General features: G+C 39.4%; 1 protein-coding gene across 9 annotated transcripts in view; it reads right to left on the minus strand.

The window, feature by feature from the left end:
• GREB1L (GREB1 like retinoic acid receptor coactivator) overlaps positions 1 to 13,504 on the minus strand; it is a 142,116-nt gene that overhangs the window by 60,883 nt on the left and 67,729 nt on the right. For 7 of the 9 annotated variants that reach the window (XR_011737454.1, XM_071804204.1, XM_071804202.1 and 4 more), the window contains 2 exons: positions 3,893 to 4,064; positions 3,488 to 3,685 (listed from right to left, as the gene is read on the minus strand). Coding sequence is in view for 8 of the 9 variants with exons in the window: in XM_071804202.1 (XP_071660303.1) it covers positions 3,488 to 3,685; positions 3,893 to 4,064 (370 nt within the window). In the remaining variant the exon portion in view is untranslated. The remainder of the gene's footprint in view (positions 1 to 3,487; positions 3,686 to 3,892; positions 4,065 to 13,504) is intronic. The other 2 variants (XM_071804200.1, XM_071804198.1) reach the window with 1 other exon arrangement.

Consider the following 13,504-nt stretch of genomic DNA (forward strand, 5'->3'; position numbering starts at 1 on the left):
CACAGAAGTGCTGGAATCTTCTTAAAAAATGAAATTTGTATATATTTGCCCTTTCCTCACCAGCAACAAGAAGTAGTTTCAATGTGGGGTACCAGCCTCTTGTACTGCAGTAAATAGGGTATTTGCATAAGGAATTAGCTTCCAATAATTACATATGAATTACCGGTCACTGTCACTTGCTATTGTAACTTCACAGTAACTGATCAGGTGTTAAGTACCTGCTTACCTAATTGCTTCTGAAACTACCTTGGCCCTTCTTTAAGCATCCGGTAAATTGAGGATTTACAAACAAAAGAAAGGTGCTACTATTGTGTTTCCCACAGCTTGCATAAAATGCTACTCCACAAGTTAGAAATAGCCTCTTTTAAAGCTACAGCAAACAAGTGATTCAGAACAGCTTCTTGTATTATTTTGTTGCATATTTGAGGTACCTGTATGAAAAAGAAGTATTTTTCTTGAAGCCCTATTTTCATGGAAGGTGTAAGTTAGTTACAGAAGTTTGTGTTGAGCAGAAAAAAAAAGGCCCTGAAAATCAGGTGAATGCCTTTTATGATGAATGGTAAGTATCAATGGCAAATGCAATTGCTCTTTCCAACAGGGCAAACAGGAGAGTTAAAGGATCTAATATTATGGACAGCTGAGAAGGAACCTCCAAACTGTCACTTGTGAGGCACTTATTTTTTTAATTGATAAATAAAGGCATTAAAATCTATTTTCTGCACCCCTGTGACTGACAACTTAGTCATCTGAATAAAAGAACATGTCACTGCAGAAAAGAATATAACGGTTCTGGCATACACTCTGAATTCAGGAAAAGCAAACAGCACAAAAAAGGGGAAAAGGTTTCACCCCATCTGTGCTAGAAGGTGGGAGACAGGTTTTACGGCAGGCAGAGCTATGGACTTCCAGTACCAATATTTTGCTCTTTGATAATCAATTAAATACATGCTTAGTTTAAAGCATCCAAACACTTAGAGTAACTTCAATTAGTCTATCAGTATTCTTTAACGTTTTCCTAAAGTTATTTATCTTCATAATTAAATAACTAAGATAAGGGATGCCAACAATGGCAGCCATCCTGTTTTACGTCTCTAGAAGGGCATATTCATGAGATGAAAGATGAGCTATCAGATTATTATCTTGCTGAGATACGATCTGAATGTTTGGGAACCTGGTTGTTTGAAACACTTAACTCAAACTGTCCTAACATATCATTAGCAGCGTCTTAAAAAGACAAAACAAAACGTATTTTCCTTTCCTTTTCCAGATAGAAAACCACTGCTCTCTTAAAATCAGCTACTTGAGAAAAACATTAAAGAGCGAGACGGATTCTGTAAATTCAGAATGGTAGGCTTGACAGAGACTAATGAATTCTGAGGATGTAACACAGGAAACTTTCTTCTAGCGTGCTCTGATCATAAAAGACTTCTAGACAAAAATAAAAACACAGAACTCCCCTTGGAAGGTAAACATGGAACAGCTTTGCATGTGGATGAAAGGTCATACACCTCTCCAGCAAAGACATATCTGGAAACTCACAAATAACACTTTTTCTCTGGGCACGCAAGTGCAACGAAGGATCACCAGGATGTGTGAGGGAGACTGAGAAAGATTTCTCGATGTCATATATAAAGCTCCTTCACAAACAAATGTATGGTGGCCTTGAAGCCAGATAAGGTCCTGAGCCCTGTTCCTGCTACTGGCAGAGCTGTGTCACCAATAGCTACAGAATCCCAAACCCTGAACCTGAATGCATTCACAACCATTTAATGCATCCATTACACTCCCATGGGACCCTGTTGGCATGATCTCCCTCCTTTAGTGTTTATTCTTGACATATCTACAAGGTGTAAGTAAACACTATCTCAGCTTTTGTCTTGGTAAGCGAAGAGCCTCGTTAGCTAGAACTTCTTCCTCCTACCATCCTGTTGGTTGTCCTCTGAATCCTGCCCAGTTTATTTTACATTTCTCAAACAGAAGCAGTAAGACCTCCTCCTGCTCTTCACAGGAGATTTTGCAGGTTTTATTGATATTTGTCCTCAAGTGAGAAAACCTCTGTAGAAATACATCTCCTTCTCTTCTCCTACCAATTTAGGTGCCTCCAAAGGACAACAAACACACTTCTGCGTGAATAATGAATGCTCCCAACAATATTCCCCAGCTTCCCATCGTAGCCAGCCTTTCTGTTTTTGTGTTACAGGGAACTCATGGTACCTTGCTATAGAGGGTAACCATGCATCATGTAAGCTGCATTTGGAAGGCATAAATTCAAAAATGTCAACATTTGCTACCAATTACCCCCCAAAAATGTTGCAGGATTACCTGTCACTAGTGCTTTCTTCTGTTACCTCATATAACCATACACTACAGTAAGGTACTAAAGCATTCTACAAATTCGTCTTTTTATGACCTCTACATAAGAAAGCCTATAATTTAGGAAGATATTGAACAAAATGTCAAGAAGGGGTTTTGAATCTGCTGAGAAGGGTTGTTTTCCACAGTTTGGCAGGGAAGTGCTTTTAAGATAAGCATATCTAATAAGTATGACTAGATCTTCTTTACAGAAGTTAAATCTTCAATATAGCACAATTATGAAATTAAGATGAACCAGTTACATCAAGTTTACTTGGTCACATAGGTATATTCATAATTATCTGATCCTTTAACATATTTAAAAACTTTACTGTCAACAACTTATCTTGAAAAACAAGACAGCTCAGAGTTAACTAGCAACGGCCAACTGGCAGGTAGGGAAGACAAAACAGACAAGCTTCCACCACCATCCTTCTTATCCCCTTGGCAGCAGAAGGAACACCAAGTCTCTCTCATAGATTCATAGAATCATTTCAGTTGGAAGAGACCCTCAGGATCATTGAGTCCAACCATAACCCAACACTAGCACTAAACCACATCCTTAAGAACCTCGTCTAAATGCCTTTTAAAGACCTCCAGGGATGGTGACTCCACCACTTTCCTGGGCAGCCTGTTCCAACACCTGACAACCCTTTCCACAAAGAATTTTATCCTAACATCCAATCTAAACCTCTCCAGTGCAACCTGAGGCCATTTCCTCTTATCCTATCACTTGCTACTTGCTCTTCTCCATTTTCTCTCTCTAAACTCTTCCATCTGCACATGGAAGCAACTAAATCCAGTTTTGCCAATGTTTCTAAGAATTGAGGGATAGACAGAGAACCAGCCATACTGAAGCTGACTTCAGTAACTTCCTTGAGGGCAGTAAACCAATGATGACCAAAGAAAATAAGGGACTTTCAGAAACTCAGTGCCACAGCGAGTCCTAGACCCCACTTTCAAATAATACATTGTCAGAAATACATTCTCTTAATCCATATATTCTCAGATTTAAGACTTTGAGTAGAAAATGTATTTCCAGGCTTCCTAGCTCCAGAGTACCTGACTTTAGAGACAACACATTATACTGAGAATTAGCTGTAAAGATTCCCCATGAAAAAAACCAGACACCAACCATCAGTAGTGCAAGACCCTTCTGGGGCAGGTTTTTGTGAATATGGAATTGGTGGACTACTTGAATCTGACATGTCTTCATCCTCCTCTTCATCTTCCATTTCATTAACAGTTTGGTTGGTAGAAAAGTCCAGACTTCCATTTTGCGAATAGCGATGTACTAACTCTTTATCCAACTCTTCTACCTTCGGCTTCACATCTGCAAGAATAAAAAAAAAAATAAAATTTTCAACAGTACTTGCATCTGTCTCCTTTTAAAATAACTAGCATGCCATTCCTTCTCCTTAATGAGGCCAAAGATTCAGATTTTGTGTCACACAATGAACTGCTGTGTGCCTGTTTTTTTAATGAAATGCATCCCACCCTTTTCTCATACAGAAAAAAAACCAATTGAAACGTGCCATACTTTCATGGTTACCTTCCGGTAAGAAAGGAGGCTGGTCAGGGTCCAGGTACAGCTGTGAGAAGATTGGTCGTGGGACAACGCTGCTACATCTCAGAGAAGCTTCTATGGAATTATGAAGAGCTTCTTCAAAACGGGCGGATTTTAGTTGCCCTGCATATGAATTCCCCATGATCTAAAAAACACAGAGAAAACAGTCGATAAGGGGGTGGAGAAATGCACACACAGACCATTTACAAACAAAGAATGAGGTTTTATTAACATCCATCGTGACAGCGATACGAAGTTATTAAGAAAGTATGCTACGAAAGTAACACCTCTAACTAGTACTGCACGCTCACATTCTCAATCTGGTAGACTGTATCCTCTTGTTTCAATAACAGCTTTTAGCACATTTCCAACACACTGCTTTGTGTCTTCTGCATACGTGGCCTCTCAACAGCCTCAAGAACCTGTCTAGTGTAAAAGTTAATGGAGGATAGATAAAATCATTATTATCATCTTTTTTTAGAATTTTCGGATTAGGCTACGGGAGAATCTGTAATACAGAAAATTAACAACATCAAGTTTGGCACCATCACTAGTTGTCTAACAGTGTGTTTACAATTATTTTCCTTGTCAGTATGCCATCATTTGCAGAGAAATAAGACATACAGACATCCAATAATGGGAATTTTTGTTCTTGCTAATATTTACTGAAACTACATGGAAGGTCAGTTCTCTGTCTTTTCCGGGTCTTCACCTCTTGTTTTCAACATAACACTATGATTTACATGTAGTCCGAACCATATAATTCAAATGATCTAATCGTAGTCTTACAATATAAAAGTAAAAAAAGATATAAATAAATAACATCCAAACCATACACATCAAATGCTGTGAAATGTTTTTATTTTAAATTATGTTTTATAGTAGTATAGTGATAACAATAATTTAAATATCTGCTTTGCAGTTAATACTTATATCAATGATGCATTTATGAACTTCATAATATTCAAGCACAAACAGACCAGTAGATCGTAACTTCTTCTTGCTGACATTATACAGCCCATAGACTGTTATATTTGTGCCCCCAGCATTAGAATACACCCTCTCAAATGTAAACATTTAGTAGCAGGATGGCCACGGAAGGTTTTACGAGGTAAGGAAGACTCACTGAAACATTTAATTTTTCACTTTGATAGATCATCATACTATGTGACATTTTCCCCAAAGAAACAGCAATCTAACATTTTCCAATATTGTGATTACAGGACTGCATTTTCATAGAATTTTATTTCAACAGAGAGAACTTTTCCCCAGTTAAATTGATAGAAAAGCACAAAAACGTATAACATTATCTTTGTACTTCCCTTCACTAGATGTCACCTAGCCCTATGACCAGGAAGAGACCTTGGCCAAGAAAATCAGTTGGCATTTAGAAAAACTACAATTCCACTCCTGCTTTATCACTGAGTTGCTCAAGGTTCTCAGGGCCACCTGTAAAATAGTAATAATGATGGCAGTCACTTACAGCAGCATTTGAGATCTGCTGGTATAGACAAACATCCAAGAGCTAGATATTACTATACTAGTGGAATACATAGGCATGAAGCTTATCTAATTACCTTCAAGTTTGCATTGAATTTGGGAATGGCAGGGAGTGCCTACCAGCACACACCTACAAAGCGAGTCAGGGAAAAAATTACATCGAAGCAGGATTAAGGTTGCAGTTCACTAAATCCTGTCAGGTGCCTTCAAAGAACTGATGAAAACAGCTAAGTGACTGAAATAATGGTTTTACTGAAATCTGTGACAGTATGTCCATAAATGTCTGTGAAATCATGACAAAGTACCGTACCATTAAATTGCATTCCATAAAATTTCATTCCTGTGCTACAGAATTTTATGTCAGGTACAATGGGCTTAGGGTAGGATTTCAGGGACATATTCAAACAAAAATACTTTAGTTAAAACGCCATAATAAAAATTAATCAATCTTTAAGAATCAGAAAATTTGCAATTCTCACAGCACATATCTGCATAAAGTCTGTTAATCCTCCATGTTTTCTACAATCTATACCATGGGTGTCAAACTCATTTTCACTGGGGGCCACATCACCCTCACAGTTGCCTTCAAAGGGCTGAAAATAATTTTAGGACTGTATAAATGTAACTACTCCTACATTTGTACAGTCCTAAAATTACAATGGGCTCTTCGAAGGCAACTCTAAGGCTGATGTGGCCCTGGTGAAAATAAGTTCGATACACCTGATCTATGTGTTGTGCACAATCTATGCCAACGACTTTCATTCGGATGGGAAACTGCCTGTATGCACACAGCAAAAACACTAGCCAGCCAAGGCTATTTAATTTGCCTCCTGCCATCTATACAAAGAATCACAGAATGTCAGGGATTGGAAGGGACCTCGAAAGATCATCTGGTCCAATCCCCCTGCTGGAGCAGGAACACCTGGATGAGGTTACACAGGAAGGCGTCCGGGTGAGTTTTGAATGTCTCCAGAGAAGGAGACTCCACAACCTCCCTGGGCAGCCTGTTCCAGTGTTCTGATATCCTTACTGAGAAGTTTCTTCTCAAATTTAAGTGGAACCTCTTGTGTTCCAGTTTGAACCCATTACCCCTTGTCCTACCATTGGCTGTCACCGAGAAGAGCCTGGCTCCATCCTCGTTACACTCACCCTTTATATATTTGCCTGTGGACGGCGATTGTCACGATTCACCTGAGAAGGCGGGTTAATGTTACCGGAGGACGCTTTTAGCTTGCCAAGAGAAGACAAGATTGCAACTGGAAAAGCCATGCGAAGGACAGCTTAGGAACCGCGACTGTGTGGAGCCCTGGGCTCTCTGCAGCAGCGGAGCGGAGGAGGAGGATGAAGGGTCGGCGGGGATGCACTTGTGCCCGGCGGCAGGGGAGCGGCCCGAGGGGAGCCGGGAACCCCGGAGCTCAGCGCCAGGGAGCCGATTTCCTAACGTTGCCCGAGGCCATTAGAGCAGCGGCGCCTCACGGGGAGTTCAAGGCAGCTGAGGGGGGAGAGCAGGGGCGGGAACGGGCGGCTCAGCCCCTGCGGGGGAGGGGAGCGGGAGGGACCCTCCTGTGGCCGGTTCGCGTTGTGCCACCCGGACCCAGCCTGCCCAAACGCCAGAACCACCGATTAATTTAAAACGTATTAATGCCTCAGCGATTCTGCTTTTTGAATCTACTCCGGGTGCAAATAGGGAGCACCTTCTGTTCCTCCTACCCATGTAAATGGGAGAGGCAGGTCCTAGCCGGCGGGCTGAGGCGCAACCTGCCCTAAATGTGCTCATGGGGGGGAAGAAGGCGGCAAAGAGTCTGGAGGAAAAATAGATTGGTGGAATTTGAAAGGAAGGAGGAAGAAGAAAAAAATCTGCTATTAAGACATGTACCTGCCGTATCTGCATTTAAACGTGGCCAAACCCAATGATTTAGTGTAACTAAATTAATGCTCATTACTAAAAATAACTTAGGCAAATAGTATGTCTACCCTACATGCCTATATGAGGCCATTTGGTAAAAATAAACGAACAACAACAAAACCCACTGTGGCTTTCTAAAGTGAAATTAAGCCAAGTGTTCCCTAAAATTTTGCACATTTAATGTTAGATTCAGTAGGCTTGGGGGATGTGGGAAAGCCAGTCCCAGTCTGAGTGCAGTTGGGACTGACACAGCATCTGAGAGAAACCGCAGCTGAAAAGGACTGAGCAGCTGCTCCTTGGTCTCACATACCTGGTTTTCTCCTGTCCACATATCAGCGCTCACCCTCACACCTGCTGTCCTGTATCCAGCTGTACCGCACCAAACTATGCTGGAGCGTACTTGGGTGCACTGAGAGGTTTCTAATGAGCAGGTGGTTTGATTTGGAGGCAAATAATTATTTCCATAGCTGCATGTGCAGTAATTGCTTGCTCAGCACACAGCTCATTAGATTCCCAGTGATGAGCCATTTGCACATCTGTAATACTGTGCTCCAACCCTCGCCCTTCTGCCAGAACCACAGGATACCAGTGTAAACCATAAGTCACCTACTTTCTTAGCAACCTTTTGAGCTCTGTTTTGGATTGGACTGTACAGGATGTCAATATATGCATCATGCAGAGTATGTATGTATAGCAAGATGTGCTGCTGAACGTTCTCCTCCCCCCACACCCCACCAAGAAGAAGGTTCAGTTTGATGACAGCCACTTTCCAGGCCTCCCCTCTGCACCTCACCAACTTTGCCAGACAATTTTTATTTCATGTTCTTAAAACTTACTATAGAGAGTTTAGAAGGCACAATTAAAATGGAATAATTTCAAAATGAAAGCTGCAGCAAAACGTGAAGTAAGAGTGGAATTTCCTAACATTCAGATCACCTGCACCTCCAGGCTCTATCATGCTCAGGGTACTCCTCTGCAAAGATACAGATACTAAGGCACCATGATGACTACCCAACACATCTCCGTGGCTGCTATGCTGCTTCTAAGCAGATTTCCTAAGCCTACTTCAAGTAGTCTTTGCAGCGGCCCGTCTCTGAACTGGAGGATTAACTGTGAGATTTGCTGGAGTTTGAGAGCTGCCTTACAACAGAACAGGAAGGCAGCCCTCACATCTCAGTCTGTGTCCTTACAAAGACACATGGACAAGGCAATCATGAAATTACATTAACCTGACCACAAGCAAGTAAGTGTTAATGCTACAGGTTTTAATAAAAGATTAAATATGGGCATTTGTTATGGAAAGTAAAGCTACAATTACCAGGTGCTTCCATCAAAGCAGACAGAAGTAGAAGTAATAAAAGCAAAATTTCAAAGATGATTGATTTTAGTACCGCATCCTTTAACCGTGTGGTAAAGGACCCCGGGAAATTTTGATCACTCTTTCAACCCCACACACTGAACTTAAAGTCTTGTCAATTCAAGCAAATAATCTTGTCCCATGGGATCATCCAGGTTTTAAAAGATCTGTGCAAAAATGTGACACTAGTTGTTCAAGAAGAATCAGAGTCCAGGACCAGCAGAACTGCAATGTGCATGTACAGTAAATGCTACCCCCTTTTAGTTAGAAAAATCAGTGACTATAGTCGTTCATGTGCCCAAAAAAAAAAAAAAAAAGTAACCTCTGGAAAGTGGATTGTTACCCAACAGCTCTTGGGAGCTAGAACTCCACATTGAGTTGAAGGCTCTGCTAGTAAAAATATAATCAGATCATTCAGTACACCAGATACCACATATTTGGCCTCCAGGTAGGTCATGACCCCAGAGACTTTAAAGGAGAGGAACTGAACTGGAGGATGAGGGAGGGGTGAGTGTTGTTGTTATGGCTTAAAGCAATTTCACAATTACCTGATAGCGAATGATGAATCTGATGCAAACACCCTCCATTAAGCCAGCTCTATCAAGTCCTTACTTTGTGTTTAACCTAATGATGTAATTGTGTTCTCCAAAACACATAATCTGGCTTCTGATCTGGCCTAACCCCACAGGAAAGTTTCTCTTCAAAGGAAAAGAAAGCAAGTTCCTTCACAAAGGCACTGCCAGGCCCAGCACAGCTTCTGTATCTCAAAGAGTTATCTTAGGCACAGAGACCAGGCATCTGTTTATGCTGTAGAATTGTTTGGGAACTGATTGTTTCAGGTACAGCTAGCATTTTCTATTATTTATGTCATTCTTATTCATGTTCTGGGAGTAGTAGTATTTTCCCATTAGAGCATCATTAGGATTTATCATTAACACTAATAGAGCAGAAAGGATGACAGTTAATAATGACAATAACAAATACATATGCCATGTGTAGACATGTATATGCCGTATGTGTAGACTTCAAAGTCAAAAGAACATAACCAGCTTTAACTATAGCATTCAGTGAGGAAAGACTTATGTGTGAGTCAATACAAGAGCGCAAGGTGGAGTGGTCTCATTAACAGATCCCTTATCTCATAACCTTTGCAATATCTCTTTTTCCGCCTGACAGTCCTTTCAAGATCCTGAGATTCTCCCTCTGTTTTTGTCTTGGTTAAGGATATTCAGATTCAACCCTAAAAGTGTTTACAATCTTATGTAGCAAGTGATAGATAAATGATTTGTTCGCAAAGTCTCTCAGGAAAAATGACTTATTAGTTTGTATTGCTCTGTTTACAGTGGAGCCCCCCCCCCCCCTTTTTTTAATTTTAGTTTGAAGAAACTCAATCTCTTAAAGTTTGAAATGTCTCTTTAGTTCTTTTTAACAGTATTATTTACTGAGCTGTACATATACATAGGAGTTTACACCTGCATTCAAACAATATACTGCAAGGTGCCGTGTTACAGAAGTCACTGCAAGTTAAGCTCAGGTCAAATTTTACAAAATGGTAGTTTACTAGTTTTAAGTTACAAGTTCAGTGCTTGTATTTATTGCCTAACATCCTTACTTTCCTTCATCTTTCAAATGTTCTGATAAAACTCTCCCAGAATCTTTATATTCAATCTGCTGTAAGTCTGAAGCTTCAGAACACTATTTTAGAGTTAAGTCTGTGTAGTTAGAATCAAACTGCATCAACCCAACAACAGTCAGTTCTTCTTATCCCTACACTGGAGCTGGAAGTCATTTTGCAAGATTTCTGAAGGTGAAGCTTTGTGACAAGAACTGCACAGACCTTGCACTGGCCTCACTTTTCTCCAGGTTATGCCCTCCACTCAGAAAATAAATGTTGCATTCCAGGTAGGCTGAACTCTTATGGCACAGTGAGAAGAAAACTGCTGCAGTCGGAGCACAGGGGATGCTCAGCACATTCCTCCAGTGAGGACTGAGATGACTTAAGGATTAAGCATGTGCCAAACTTCATTTGATGCCATTTCCTCAGTAAACAGATGCAATAAGCAGATGAAAGTAAATATCTGACCTCACTAATTAATTTACGTGAACTCACCAAATGCAAAAACTATGGCCTATTTTCTATGAATCAATGACGCTATACTGGAAGTATTTAAAGCAATATATGCCTACCTGAATATGGAAAACTACATTAAAAAGTACTATAAAGAGACTGGAACGTTAATGGAGCAAAACTGCAGGTGGTACCATTTGGTAGGGTACTTGGATTCAAGGAACATCTTTTGATGATGGTTGTAAATGCACAGCACATTTTCATGGGCAAAGACTGTCTTATGCTCACAAATACTCATATACAAGTAGGCACTGTATGTCCTGTCACCACTTGCATGTACTCATACACTTTTACTGTCTCTTTTACACTCTTATCCACCCACACATGTCTGCTCACACAACCCACCATTCCCCCACAAGCTTTTGCAAATACCATAATTTCCTCTGTGTTCCTACTGTGGAAAAAGGAAATTGATTAGAAACCATAAATCATATTTTGTGTTTATAATTTTTTTTTAATGTATATATTTTTAGTCTTCTCCCATTGTATCCCGTGGTATTTCATGGAAAAGTCAATGACACAGGGTTGTGGACAATGACAGGAAGTTAGATGACAACAAATTTTGACTATTAAAGAGTAGAAGAGTTAATAAAAATTCAGTTGTCAGTAATACAAACATAAATGCTCAGTAGCATATAACCAAGAATGAGAAAATCATATAGTGGAGTACAAACCTGACATGAATAGGCTTATATCCTTCATCATATAGAAGCTTTCAGGAGTTAATTATGTTGATTTAACATACTCTGACTGCAAGGCTTTTTAGAGCCCTTTTAAATAATGTTGTGAAATTTGCAGATAAATAACTGTGAAGGTTTTCTAGGGTTTTAAAAATTAATTTGTAGAAGATGGAGCAATTCCTTTTACACTATTGGGATCTTTCACAATGTACATAGGGAATGGAACATTACTATGCACCTTCAACGGAAAAAAGTACATTTTCTCTTCTCTTTCAACAGGAAAAACCTTCAGGTGAAAAAAAAGAAGTTATTAAACTAAAAACACAGCTTTTAATTTTGAAGTTTTGGTAATGTTTAAAGACTTCATTATTTTAAAAGGAGTATGTGCTCACACTTGGATGCTCACACAGTCATTGCAGGGACAGCACAGATAAATCATTAAGGAGCACTTTTGAAAATCTCAGCCTGCTTCCTTAAAACAAACATGCTCATCCATAGCTTTCCCCAGTTATGTTCTCTGCCCTAAATCAATAGGGCTATTAACATTATTAATGCCAGTGCAATACAACCAAATCAGGAATGGTGCTTAATCCCACCTCTAGGACCAAGGCATATTTTTGCTGTGTAATTTTGATTTTGCAATTAGTTGTAGATGTGAATTATGATTTATTCTCCTAACAACTTAACTTGTTAGCACAGGCAGGTTACAGGTTTGAATCCTTTCAGCCACCACCACTAATAACACAGCAGATAAAACTAATGTAGTATCTAAGTAATTAATGTAATAACTACTTAAATAACTGTAACTGCATGTAGCATTTTGCTGCTTATGGAAATGTTTTCACAAGCCCAAGTTTGTTCCCCAAATCATGTATTCGAAATCAGTACCTGTTCCCAAACCTAACAGATTTTTGTTGAAGCTTTGTTATCTACTTTTCATATACATAAGTGTACCGTCATTCACTGACAATACATATTCTGCTAGTAATACTCACATGTTACTGTAAGCTATTAGCTAACAACTGTGTTCAGTAATTACTAATTAAACTATTCAGAACTATTAGAGACAAAAAGGTATTTATGTAGTTTGCAATAATCTATAATGTAAACTGTATCTTCTCAGATGCATCAATTAATTAAAGCTGTGTTTTAAATGGAGATGTAATGTTTATTTCAATGGAACACTGCCTAATATTACACCATTTAAAAAAAAAATTGCATGTGGACTTCTTTAATTTCCATACCTGGGAAGCTAAATGAACAGCCTTGTTGTTACATCTTCCTAAATAGGAAACACAAGTCCATATTTGTCAGCAATTTTAATGCTGATAATTATCATCAATTGCTTACTTTCATAAATTATGCATTTTTTTTTCCCTGAGGGGTTGCTTCTATCCTGAGAAAGCAAAAGGGAAAGTTACCAGTGTTTCAAAAGAGCCATATAATGACATTAAAAGGAGCATTAATAATGGCATCTCAGCTAGCACTGCTCAAGAAAATGAAAGGGATGATCTATTCAGCATATGTGGCCTGGTTATGTGGAAGCCGAGCACTTCACCTACAAACCCAAGCATCCTTTGAACCCCTTATCAATAAAGTTTGTTACCAACTCTTCAACACAACTGGGCTAACAAAGACCACCATATGAAGCTAATAATATCAATGTCATTTCCAATCACTAGTTTGCTCAACTTGCTTGTACTTCTTATTCGTTTTTTTTTTCTACACATCCTCTTTACACGATTTCTCATGATCTGCCTTCAGACCTTAACACTGTAAGTACATATTCACCTGCCTGGTGGTTTTTATTGTCTTCATTAGGACTACAGAGTCGGATTGCGCACTATGGCTTAACAGACCATGTATGTAAATTACTGTAAGTCCTCAGGCCACTAGGCTGCAAAAATTTAAGTTTTGAACAACATAGCTCATGCTATTTATTTATAAATAGCTACCATTTATACTTAGGCGTATATACTGCTTGACATTTTTTAAGACTGCTAACCAAGATGAC

The sequence above is a fragment of the Patagioenas fasciata genome, chromosome 2, assembly GCF_037038585.1.
Source record: "Patagioenas fasciata isolate bPatFas1 chromosome 2, bPatFas1.hap1, whole genome shotgun sequence".
In the NCBI taxonomy this organism is placed as follows: domain Eukaryota; kingdom Metazoa; phylum Chordata; class Aves; order Columbiformes; family Columbidae; genus Patagioenas; species Patagioenas fasciata.